This window comes from Fusarium subglutinans, assembly GCF_013396075.1.
Source record: "Fusarium subglutinans strain NRRL 66333 chromosome Unknown NRRL66333_c0000009, whole genome shotgun sequence".
Classification (NCBI taxonomy): domain Eukaryota; kingdom Fungi; phylum Ascomycota; class Sordariomycetes; order Hypocreales; family Nectriaceae; genus Fusarium; species Fusarium subglutinans.
The window spans coordinates 258,011-270,319 of NW_023502072.1; the positions used below are offsets into that span (position 1 = coordinate 258,011).

At 47.0% G+C, this 12,309-nt stretch overlaps 5 protein-coding genes across 5 annotated transcripts; 4 read left to right on the forward strand and 1 right to left on the reverse strand.

The window, feature by feature from the left end:
• Positions 1 to 654: 654 nt before the first annotated feature.
• FSUBG_1648 (uncharacterized protein) lies at positions 655 to 4,023 on the forward strand (the record flags this gene model as incomplete). The annotated part of the gene is made up of 7 exons (XM_036679337.1): positions 655 to 699; positions 764 to 927; positions 981 to 1,846; positions 1,895 to 2,279; positions 3,233 to 3,726; positions 3,787 to 3,861; positions 3,917 to 4,023. 7 exons carry the CDS (start codon positions 655 to 657, stop codon positions 4,021 to 4,023), a joined length of 2,136 nt encoding a protein of 711 aa, XP_036542909.1.
• Positions 4,024 to 4,926: 903 nt separating this feature from the next.
• FSUBG_1649 (trichodiene oxygenase) lies at positions 4,927 to 6,437 on the forward strand (the record flags this gene model as incomplete). The annotated part of the gene is made up of 3 exons (XM_036679338.1): positions 4,927 to 5,315; positions 5,363 to 5,612; positions 5,661 to 6,437. 3 exons carry the CDS (start codon positions 4,927 to 4,929, stop codon positions 6,435 to 6,437), a joined length of 1,416 nt encoding a protein of 471 aa, XP_036542910.1.
• A 463-nt stretch (positions 6,438 to 6,900) lies between these two features.
• On the forward strand, positions 6,901 to 8,491 carry FSUBG_1650 (uncharacterized protein; the record flags this gene model as incomplete). The annotated part of the gene is made up of 5 exons (XM_036679340.1): positions 6,901 to 7,275; positions 7,329 to 7,609; positions 7,668 to 8,022; positions 8,076 to 8,276; positions 8,411 to 8,491. The coding sequence occupies 5 exons, from the start codon at positions 6,901 to 6,903 to the stop codon at positions 8,489 to 8,491; spliced, it is 1,293 nt and encodes a 430-aa protein (XP_036542911.1).
• Positions 8,492 to 8,808: 317 nt separating this feature from the next.
• FSUBG_1651 (3-phytase B) lies at positions 8,809 to 10,418 on the reverse strand (the record flags this gene model as incomplete). Its single annotated transcript, XM_036679341.1, has 4 exons — positions 8,809 to 9,817; positions 9,871 to 10,019; positions 10,073 to 10,179; positions 10,253 to 10,418. The coding sequence occupies 4 exons, from the start codon at positions 10,416 to 10,418 to the stop codon at positions 8,809 to 8,811; spliced, it is 1,431 nt and encodes a 476-aa protein (XP_036542912.1).
• Positions 10,419 to 11,144: 726 nt separating this feature from the next.
• On the forward strand, positions 11,145 to 12,019 carry FSUBG_1652 (endonuclease exonuclease phosphatase family; the record flags this gene model as incomplete). The annotated part of the gene is made up of 2 exons (XM_036679342.1): positions 11,145 to 11,605; positions 11,659 to 12,019. The coding sequence occupies 2 exons, from the start codon at positions 11,145 to 11,147 to the stop codon at positions 12,017 to 12,019; spliced, it is 822 nt and encodes a 273-aa protein (XP_036542913.1).
• Positions 12,020 to 12,309: the final 290 nt, after the last annotated feature.

Below are 12,309 nucleotides of genomic sequence, written 5' to 3' on the forward strand. Positions count from 1 at the left end.
TGTTGGAGACGTCATTGCTGTGCCGCTGACTGGGCCTGGGAGAAATTGGATTCATGTACGCTGGCCTTACTGTATTCTTCTCTCGATCTCCTTGTGACTTCGTCAAACCTTCTTTGGATTGGTCAACTACCTCAAGCGTTTGATCTTGTGCCAGAAGTTGACAAATCGATGAAGAGAACAGGAGTATGTTGGAGGATGGGATGAGAGTTGAAAATTGGGGGTAATCTTTTGGTAAAAATGCATAGAGTACAGAGTATTTATGCTGGAATCTACGATATTTTATGGAAAAAGAACAGGGGGAATTTATGCCAAATTTTTAAAAACAGTCTTCTACTTATTTGAGTGTATCAATCCATCGCCTGAGAAAGTCTTTCATGTCACTCATCAAATTATCTGGGGATGCTTGGGGTAATAAAGCCCGACAAGTAGCATCGGTTCCGTTTACCCCGGGCTTTGGGGGTTCTTTATCCAGAACTTCCCGCTGTTCGTAAGAAACCCCCGCTGTTTAAATAAAGAACCCAGATATTGGTAAGTAACCTCCTGCTGTTGACAAAAAGCAAACCAATGCCAGAGAGACGGAATCAAGTGAGAGACCGCACGCTTTATTCCTTTCCCAAGAGACTACGCAGCCAGGATGAAGATTTCAGAATTATTATGCTGGCTTCTGTTGCCGATCCTCACGTCGGCGGCTATAGACAGGTAACGTCATCTCTGGGGAATGTTTCAATCCCACTGACTTGACAGAAAACGAATCGTGATAGAGAATAACATCATCCGCAAAGAGCTGATCAACAACGAGACGACGCCTTTGCAAGTTGGGAACGGTAACTTTGCATTCTCTGTTGACACCACAGGAATGCAAACATACCTCCCTTTCAACACAATGTCACGCTGGGCGTGGCATAATGACACTGAACCAATTGGAGAGTAAGTTAGGCCCGCCTTGGACGAGAAACGGCTCAGAAACTAACCACTTGTAGGCCAGTAGGCGCATATACCGGCGTGCCTATAAAGACGCATGGTAGAAGCGTTTCTTATGATCTACCTGACCCAAATCTTCCTGATGTTTCTCAATGGCTCACCGGAAACCCCAATCGTATCAATCTGGGACGTATTGGGCTGCGATTTAAAGGCGATACGCTGTCATCAAGCAACATAGCCAATACCCACCAGGAGCTAGACCTCTGGCATGGTGTTATCACATCAAATTTCACAATCAATGGTGTTAAGGTCCAAGTTGTGACGCAGGGAGATTTTGAGTCCGACGCAGTTGTTTTCACCGTGGATTCAGAATTGATTGAGTCCGGAAAGCTCAAGGTCGAGTTCGACTTTCCATACCCTCCAATCCACACAACAAAGTACAAGAACGAAGTCTTTGTCGGTGTCTATGATTTTCCTAAGAATCATTCTACAAAGCTGTCAAAGAGCCTGAAACATAACACAGCGCACATTTATCATGACATGGGGACCAAGTACTACGTGAACCTTCGTTGGCCCCAGAACGATTCACTGGAGTTGAAGCGTCTTGAGCCGCAGGGCGTTACCAAACCCACAGCTCTTCGATATATCCTTTCATCAAGGCATCGAAGAACCATATCCTTCGTGGCGCACTTCTCCCCAGATAAGAGAGTACCCGATCTGCCATCTGTTATCAATAGTCGTAGCAGAGCTAGATGGCAAGACTACTGGAGAGAAGGGGGTTTTGTCGATTTGACAGAGTCTACGAACCCCAACGCTACTGAGCTACAACGCCGAATCATTACCTCCCAATACCATGTCAGGGTGAACAGCGCTGCCACCGGTGAGTCTCCGCAAGAGAGCGGCCTGATGAACAACGGCTGGTATGGTAGGTAAAGCTTGATTTATTTCCATCGCAATTTGCTGACCTAGACAGGCAAGTTTCACATAGAGATGGTTGTATGGCACAGCGCTCACTGGGCCACATGGGGTCGAGATAGATACTTTCACAATGTTTTCCCTGCGCTTTATGAGAAGCTTCTGCCTACGTCGCTCGCGAGGGCGAAGAAGATGGGATGGGAGGGAGCACGTTGGCCAAAGATGACCGAATCCATTACCGGACGAAGTTCACCTGGCGGGATCAATGCACATCTGATGTGGCAGCAGCCGCATCCCATGTACATGGCTATGCTTGCGTGTAAGAGCAAGCCCACAAAGAAGACGCTGAAGCGCTGGGATCCGATCTTGGAGGCGACTGCGGATTATATGGCATCCTTTGCATGGTTCAACCAGTCATCTGGGAAGTATGATCTTGGTCCACCGTAAGTTGATCTACAGCCTGAGAAAGAGCATGAGTGCCGTTCTGATTAAAGTGTAGTGCAATTGGTGTAACTAAGTTCTGTCCGCTGGATTAAGCTCTTAGCCACAAGTCTTAACTGTAAATAACACATCTAGCTTATAACTTAGATATTATACTAAATAACTAACTAATTACTATAGCTAAAGGCTAAAAAGAGAAAAACCTAGATTATAACTCTTTAGCTGCCCTTAAAGGTATATAAGATGCTCTAATCTATTAGCTAAGAAAGGTTAGCTTAATACTATAAATACCCCTAATCTTTAAGATAGTAACTTTTATAATAATAAAAGAAATCTTTACTTAATATTTACCTCTCTAAATAGTAGCTATTAATAACTATACTAATAGGGCTATAGTTATACTGCAAGCTATATCTTAGTACAGGGATACCCTTAAAATTACAGATAGCTATAAGGACCTTAGAAAATACTTTAGAAAAGCTATACTATTAATCTATATATAGGACTTCTATTAGCTTAGTAGTAAATTTCTTATTAACCTTACTTTCTTTAATTATAAGACTATTACCTATATAGTAGCCTATAGTAAATTCCCTATAAGGATTATTTAAGTTACCTAGTAAAAAAAAAGTATACTATTTACCTTAAAGAAAATAAAAAAGGAAAAGAAGGAGAAAAGGGAAAAGGCTATATAGTTATTGCGGTAAAATCCGGCTTAGATTATGTCTATATTTAAGGTATAGATAGCGATTTAGCTAAGAAGGACTTCTAGGTATGGCATATAGCTATTAGATTTGTTGAGAAATACTGATGTATAAGAAAAGCTTAACCTGACTGGAGAAAGTTTCGTGATAATGTGTATGTCGGTGCGATTGGGGAAGAAGGTTAGAAAGAAGGTTCGGGGCAATTAGAAGGTGGTGGCGGAGTTAAGTTTATGAGTCAGTTATAAGGTTAGAAAATACACTTCGGGTTTAACACAATGGGCGATTGGTGTAACAGAGAACACGCCCCCGGAGAACACGCTCAATCTTGCGTACGAAGTCGCATACTGGAGATACGGTCTTGACGTCGCCTGCGAGTGGAAGAAAAAACTCAGCCTACCTGTACCCAAGCACTGGGTGACTGTTGCAAAGAAGCTGGCTAAACCACCTCAAATTGGCGGACTGTATACAGTTTACGACGGTCTAAACTCAACCTGGTGGGATGACCCAGCACTCAACCGTGATCCGAGAAGTTTGATCATGCTACAAGGTATTCTACCCGACACACCTGCAGTTGACAAGGAGGTAGCGCGGCGAACGGCGGATAAGGTCTGGGAAGTCTGGACTGACCCAAGCATCCGGGGATGGGGGCGGCCTGTACTGGCGATCAACTCGGCTCGCATTGGAAATCCTGTGCGAGCGATATATCACTTGACAGCATATGACTATTGGAAGTTTGATGACGCAGGTAAGTAAGAATGTGCGTTGCATGGAATAGGCAGGATGGGACTGATTTATCTGACTGTAGGATTTGCCATTCGTGGTGGTGATGGAAACACACCACCTCCATTTATGCCTGGCAATGCTGGGTTCTTACTAGCCGGTAAGCTTACATGGTTCTTGGGGAAAGATTTGACATTAACTGACACTGTTCAAAGTGGCCTACATGGCTAAAGGATGGGATGGATCGAAACGTGATACACCTGGGTTTCCTTCAGATGACGGATGGGTAGTAAAGCATGAGGGACTTCGTAAGGCGCTGTGAGATCCGGCGTATCTCTGCTTAGGTCATGATTAGTCGAGACCTGGTGCTCTACCACAAGCAAGAGAAATACTTGTGCTTCTTTGAAGCCCTCTCCTCACGCGGGTTACATCTGTGCTCTTGTCAGGTGAAGCTTCACCGATTCGAGGCATTGGATGACATATAATACGCCTGACCCAGATAATCTCGAATTCAAGTGATACATCAGACTTCGCCATCTATGTATTCGTGAGTATGTCATTAGTGAGAGTGGACGACCCGAAACGAAAGATTCATTGCGGGCAGCAACAATAATGCTTCTTTCAACCCCGCTTCCTTCGTGGCATTTGCAGAGCAAGACTTTATGGTAGGATCAGCCTAGCAACGTCGCAGCCCTGTTGGGGGACGCTTATTTAGTCCAAAAAGCCTGCAAATCATTTCAATATTTCTTTTCCCGGCTCATTTTTACCCGCGAAAGAGGGGCGTAAGCTGAGTCAGATGCATCACAACAGGCATGACAACGTCTTGCTTATCTTCTCCAAGTCTGTGATTGGATTGGGGCTCGGTCTGAGTTATTTCAGAGCTCGCACTCTAGCACTCGGAAACACATCGAACTACGGACTCCGCTCTCTTTTGAGTACTTGTATGTAGTGTGCAGACAACTCGTCGAGCCACTCCTCTCTGGAATACAGTGACTGTCTGTATATCGACACCTATACTGCTACTGATTAACCATGTTTCACATATCTGATATTGGTTCATCGATCGACAAGTCGAAGCTGGCCCAATATGTGTCCATCTTCTTTGTTTCCTTCAAGATAATTACATACTTACAACGACTCTTCTTCCACCCGCTATCCAAATTCCCGGGTCCAAGGATCTGTGCGGCGTCGCGGTTGTATGAATTCTACTGGGACTCGTACCAACATGGCCGCTTGTGGGCAAAGCTACCAGATCTCCATAGCCATTACGGTATGGCATTGTCTCCCTTTCCAGACATTTTCTGACAAGCATACAGGACCCATTGTTCGTATTGGGCCAAATGAAGTTCATATCGAAGACTCTGAGTACTTCGATACGATCTTTGGATTTCGCCCTCTGAACAAAGAGGCCATGACGGCTAAAGAGTTTGGGATCAACCACGCCCTATTTGGTGTTGAAGACTACAAGACTTACGTCAAGAAACGTGCTGCATTTGGAAACGCGTTTTCCCGAACAAAGCTTTCCCAAATACAGGACCAAATCAACGAAGAGATCCAAAAAGGATGCACCTGGGTTGAGGAAAACAGTAAGGATGGACGTCCTATCGACCTAGCGTATGTTTACCCCAATCCACATCACAGAATCGCTAACCTCCTACAAGCTTCTTGTTTCGGGCTGTTCCGGCAGAAATCATAACCAAGTATCTTTTCGGCCAAGAATATGGGTTTCTCCATCATGTGCAGGCCACCAAGAACCTCTACGATAAGAGGATGGACCGACTGTTTGGGTTCTCACATCTGGGTCGATTCATACCCAAAGAGATACCTCTCTTTTTATCTCTCTTTCGTCAGTTGACCCTGAGGGCTCTGGGATTCAACGATCCAGGTTCTGCATTTCTTGATTATTTCTTGGTGCGTATCATGGCATTCTGAAGGATGCCAGGTCTGACGTGATCATAGCTTGCTCAGAAGTTGGTGCAAAAAGTCGTGGCTCAGCACAACGACTCGAACCGCAATGCTGAAGGTATCGCCCAGCATACTGTGTTTGATGACTTTCTGGATAGCTCGTTGCCTCAAGAAGAAAAGGAAAAGGGCCCTCTTACTCAGCAAGCAGTGGCCATCTGGAGTGGAGGATGGGATACCGTCGGCTTCGTATTGACCTTGGCGGCCTACCAATTACTCCAGAATCCACAAGTTGAGCAGCGCCTTTACCAGGAACTCAAAGAGGCCTGGAAGGACCCGACTGAGCCCCCGGAGATCACAACTTTGGAAAATCTACCTTATCTTACCGCTGTAGTCAAAGAAACTTTTCGTCTCTCACCTGGTGCGCTTTGCCGGCTGAGTCGCGTCAACCGCCACAGCATTGAGCAATATGGCGACTGGAAAATACCTCCAGGCACAATCATCAGCATGTCCATTCCGGATGTCCTTGCAGACGAGGCAGTTTGGGGGCCTGATGCTGCTGTATTCAAACCCGAAAGATGGCTCAGTGGAGGAGCAGACCTTGACAGATACCTGGTGACGTTCAGCAAAGGAACACGAGTTTGTCCGGGAATTGAGTTGGCATGGATCGAGACTCGCCTTGTCGTCGCTAGCCTTTTCCGAAGGTACGAGATGAGCATTGCACCAGAAGCAGGCATATCTGATGATGACATCATGCCGTATTATGAAGGGTTCACTCCTGCAGTCAAGAACTGGATCTCGCGACTGCCGGTCATGGTGAAGCCTAGAGATTAGACTGCCTGTCTTCTCCTTGTCCCACTAACAGTGGAGTTTGCCTTGAGGCTGTCCAAAGGCTCTGTGCGGCTGTTCTACGACATCATACCTAGTTAGTTCTTATCAAGTACCCCAATCCTTCAAATGCAATGTGGCTAGCCTTTGCCGATCCATTTCTCGTTTGTTTTCGCATTGTCAGCACTAAAATCATGCCCATTCCTCGTTGAAGGCTGGTGCAGTGACACGCATGAGGCGCTAGAGATTAACCTTGTCTGATAATCTTGTCCTTTAGCCCAAAATGAACCCCGTACCCCGCTACAAGTCTCGTTCTCGGCCATTCAAAGACGTCGTGGTGCCGCATACCCGTCCGTTTTCCAGGGCTGATGGCGGCCTCTACTAATAAGCACTCCATGCTGCAGTGAAAACCGACTCCAATTCCCTCAAAATCGGATCGTCGACTCCAACATTTTATTTCAAATTCATCATGTCAAATAGCGGACGCGGTCGAGGTGGATTGTTCCAACGCGGTGGTCGGGGCGGCGGTCGAGGTGGGGGCTTGATAGGGTCTGCTGTCCGTGGCGTAGCAGGCGGTATAGGGCTCGTGTCGGAGAGTGTCAGCTCTTACAAAGAGAAGAGAACCGCTGAGAAAAACGCGGCATCGTCAGAGCCAAGCCAGCAGCCTCAACCAGGCGGCATTGCGGCTAGCAACGAGCTGCCACCGAACTATGAGCCTCAGCCAAGCCAGAATGAGGACGCAACTGAAAGACAATGGCAGCTCGACGAAACACAATCCGAGCTACTCGCGAGTCCCCAAGGCGGTTCCGACTCCGGTCAACAGACTCATGACGATAAAGATCTTGTAGCCAGCTTTTTGAGAGTTCATGGCTCTTCAGGTGGCGAACCAATGCTCAGTTGGAGCTACCTATCATTCTTGCACAGCGGAGGCCAAAAGATCGAACCCGCGGATTTGTTCGCGGATATGCTCCGATGCTTGAGACTGTCGGCATTGACCAGGCGGCTTGGCTGGACTTTCTAGATAAGTTTGATCAGTCTACTCGAGCGTCGCCGTGGATCGAGGTCATCAACTTTGCAGAGTTGGGTGGTTTCTTCGTACCAATTGCACCAAGCATCGCCATCAGTGCAGCCGTGTACAAGACAATTGAGGTTGCGAAGGATGTCCAAGGCAGGCAAAGGTAACATTCTTTGGCAGGGTATCGCGCCATGTGGAGCAGAAGCTTACAGAGCGCACAGGTCGAACAAGTTCATTTCGCAAATGAATGAGCAATACTTCTATCCAAAAGGCTTATGCTGTCTCATCATGACCTGGCGACCTGACTCTGGAAGGTCTCACGAAGTTGTTGACCTGACATCAACAGTCGCTTCTTCGATTGGATCGTATGACTCTGGATTTACCAACAAGTTTAAAACTTCCAGCGGAAAAACATACGGTGACTTTGCTCTCCCCGAGGCTGCCCCTCTCATCTTTCCGACCCTCGATGTCCTTGCCGAGGCTGATAGCGAGGAATCGAAAGGTTTGAAGCAAACCCTTGGTGAGAAGAGAACATACATTCAGGAGTATTATGATAAGAGGGCCCAAGCTCAGTTTGTAAGTCACTGAAGTTGACAGCTGGTGGGAGTGTGGACTAAACTTGGCGGCAGGCGCTCAACAGACCGGACAACCTCTTGGCCAACCAGCAAGAAGCGCCAAAGTTCACTTCACGATATGCTGATCCGAGCCATCCTTCCAATAATGGCTCCCTGATCTCTCTACTCACTGGAGGATATGTCGACCCAACGAAGCTTCGCCATGGCTTTAGGGGTCAAGCATCTGAAGGCCAGAACCAAGGACAGCCCACTGGAGTACGAACTGACAGGCAGCCGGGGTTACCGCTGCCTTACAAGCCAGTCAAGGCGGCAAGGAAATTTCTTTTCAACAATGTAACGATAACAAGTGTACCCAGAATATATTAAAAGAGAGGAGCTGACTTGAATAGGATGTTTTGTATCTAATGGTCGTCAACATGCCTACCGAAGATGAGCTCCGGGAGGCTAAAGCTGTATTGGACCGTAACTAGATAAAGGGCCTTACATTTAAGAGAGATGGTTTCCTTTAGCTCTATACTCAAGCCCACAGAATCCTTTGATAATGGCCAGTAAGTTGCCTGCACTGAACTCGGTGTCCAGGCCATCTTCACAGTTCTAGCGATGGTGCGATCAAATACGTCAACATCTTAAGCTTACTCCTTGGATACAAATCGAGCAGTCAAAAATAAGAGCTTCAGGGCTGAGTGAAGAAAGTGTAATTAAGATATTATTGAAACGTCCTCCTCCTAATTGCGATCACATCACAATCCTGTCTATAAGCTCTGGCCTCCCTCGTATCATGTCCGTTTTAGGGCTTCACAGCCAGCAAGTGCGACTGCGCCAAGTTCGTGAAGAAGCTGGCGCCGAGAACCTTGCTTGGAGTGGCGGGGTCTGTCGCATTACAAAGTTTGGCAAAGTTGCCGTTCTTCCTAAGTCTGTCCTTGGTAAACTTGGAGTACTTGGACAGGGAGCATGACTTTCCAGGTCCATCCTGGCAAGAAGGCACTGGGTAAACGATATCGTTGACCAGGATCCGAACGAACTTCTTCGAGCCGTAACCCTTGCTTGTACCGCAGCTGAGACGCTCAAAGGCGATGGCACCTTTCATGGGGGAGATATTAGAGCTGCGCCAGATACGGTCCTTGGGAATGCGATCCAGAGGAAGAGGGGCTTGCTTGTCAAAGACTCCAGTAGCAACAGCCAGCTCGTTCAACTGGCCATCGTTCAAGAAGCTCATAAGGATTTTGGGAAGCTTGAACGGCGTTCCATCAAAGTTCTTACCTGTAGCATCGGGACCAGCAACGAATCGCTCGATGAGAGACTCCAGGAAAGGAACCATCATCTTTGAAGCGACCTTGGTGGCGGGTCCAACACCGTAGTAGTATCTGAGATCTTGCTGATACTCATATGCTTCCAGCTCCTTCTGGGTGAAGGTGTCGCAGAATGGCGAGAGCTTACCTGTGATTTGTGACTCAAAACCACAGATATAGGGGAAATCATTCCACGTCGAATCGTCAAGCTGAAGATCGCCCTTGATGTACTTGGACAAGCGCTTCTTGAAGGCTGGAAGCCATCGCTGGCGCCACTCGTCCTGCTGCTTGCTACTGTCGTCGACGAACGTAGGGCACATATCAGAGGGAGCAAGGGTGTCACCAAGGTGAGATGGAAAGCCTTTGCCAGTCACAGAAACGACTGTACCCAGGGAAGAGTTAGTTCCCAGAAATCCGTGAAGGAAGAGCTGTGCGGTCTGGAGAACTCGTGTATAGTTATTGGCCCAGACAACAAAGTCCTCGCCCTCCTGGTACAGATCAGGATATCTAGATGTGTGAGTCGGTTACGAAGTTCAAAGCTGAAAATACTGAGCTCTTACCTGGTTCGGATGGTGTATCCCATATCAAACAGCTCTTTGTATCCGGTCTTGCTCAGCTGGGCGACCTGGATCTCAGGGTTGGTGAGAGGGCTCTCCCAGGTGTGAATGAAAGACAAGGGTCCTGTTGCGGTGTACTTGGACTCTCGGAACTAAATCGTTGGTCAGCCCTTTTCCTTGCTCAAAGTTCTCTATCATTTCTTACACGGCGAGCCATCTCGAGCCATCCATTGTGAGCTCCCTGGTCAGGGTAGCGGGATCCATGACGAGACACATAGGCAGCTTGGTCAACCTGGCATCCTTCTGGGACTTCTGAAGATATTCCGGTCAAGTCCTCGCCTTATTCTGTTAGATAAAAGACTGAGCTCGGTTCAATGCCTCTTACCAATGTGCCATGGGCCGTTAGCTCCAACACGGGCCAGAGGGTTCTTCGCTGAAGCGCCATCAGGCAATAGAACGGCTTGGACGGGATTCAACGATGTGCCGGCTCCTGAGCTGCGGGCAGAGCATGATGAGCCTAGCAAGGCGACAGCAACAATTGTGGCCTTCATATCGCCTTTATCGATGGATAAAAGTCTTCAGGTGCACGGATAGACAAGCAAAGAGGGAAGTTCAACGATGATCAATGAGGAGAAATATATAGAACTACGACCGCCCCTGCTCGAGCCGGAAATTAAACTCCCATTCTGTATAGAATAAATGTCATCCAACTCTCTATTTCCGCCTTTCCGCTCGCTGTCAATTGCGATCTATCAACTACGCCGCGATAACGAAGGGGCCTAGCAGGGGATAGTACAGCACGTGTTCTCTGGGGAATAACTTATTCGGTCGCATAATGCTAAGAAGCTTGGTATCCATCGATGCATTGGTGGAAAAGTCAAAACCTCGGTAAAGACGGGCCAATTGCCAGATTCGGAAACACATCAGGAACACTATCAGACCAGTAAGACAAGAGAATTACTCGACGTGCCTCACTGACGTAGTCTGTAAATGTGATGGTATCTATATGCCGCGGTTTATGAAGTTGGAAAGAAGAAGCTGTTTTTCGGACGTCAATCGTTTTTGTAGTTTGAAGCCGCGATACCACTTCACGAGGTCCCGGCTTTGGACCCCTGACAGGAAGGTATTATGCTGATCCAATGTAACATTACAGATCGGCTCATGAAGCTTGGACTTGGTGTTATATGTCGCTCTCCCCATAAGTAGACGGCGAGTTCAAGACATCATAGCCTCAGTCTTGATCACCAACAAGCCAAGCAAATATATCGATCTGCACCATGTCCGGCCGCCTTCTTGTCACCGCCCTCGCTCTTAGTGGTCTCTCCGTGGGACAGACCACTGGAAACTTCAACTTCGTTACTTACAACGTCGCTGGTCTTCCTGCTATCATCAACAACAACGAAGTCCCTGGTGACAAGGCAACCAACGCCAACCTCATTGGCACTGTTCTTGCCACCCAAAAATATGATATTGTTCATATGCAAGAGGACTTCAACTATCATGCCTACATCTATGCGACTGACAACCATGCTTACCGTACTCCTACCTCTGGCGGCGTTCCCTTTGGTGATGGCCTCAACACTGTCGCCAACTATGACTGGACCGGTCTTGTTCGCAAGAAGTGGAACAAGTGCAACCTGAACTCTGGTGATTGTTTGACCCCCAAGGGCTTCAGCTTTATGCGCATGAAAATTCAGAGCATTGAAGTTGATCTCTATAACCTTCATGCTGATGCTGGGTATGTTAGTTGATTGATACATTTTGGACTGAAACTGACTATCCGCCACTTAGCTCTGACCAGGGTGATGTCGATGCACGCTCGGCAGGTATCGATCAGATCCTGGCTTACATCAATGCGAACTCCCAGGGTAGGGCCGTCATCGTGGCTGGTGATACCAATGACAGATGGACCAATGCAGGCCGAAGCATCAACAAACTGACCGATGCCGGCTTCAGCGACTCTTGGGTACAGCTCATTCAAGGGGGCAAGTTCCCCACGGCTGGAGCGACTGCAAACCCATGCAGTGTCCCTGCTGCTGACAACACATGTGAGATTGTGGATAAGGTTTTGTATGTCACCATTCTCACTATCATTTCAAACGTCTTGAAGAATGCTAACAAGAGTATAGCTATCGCTCGGGCAGCTCTGTAAAGCTTGTTGCAAAGAGTTTTAACTATGTCCCTAAGGTCTTTGTTCAACCAGATGGAAATATTCTCTCAGACCATAATCCTGTACTTGTTGAGTTTTCCTGGTCTACTTAGTTGAATAATAGCTTAATAGTATAAGACCTTAATACTAATAGCTTGCTAGTATTTTAAGCAAGGTAAATGCCTTGACCTAGCTTAATTTTATACATTTTTACTATACCTTTTACTTAATCTTTTCTTAAAGCTATTCTTAATATTTAAAAAAAAAATTAAATTAAAAAGAAATTCTTTTTT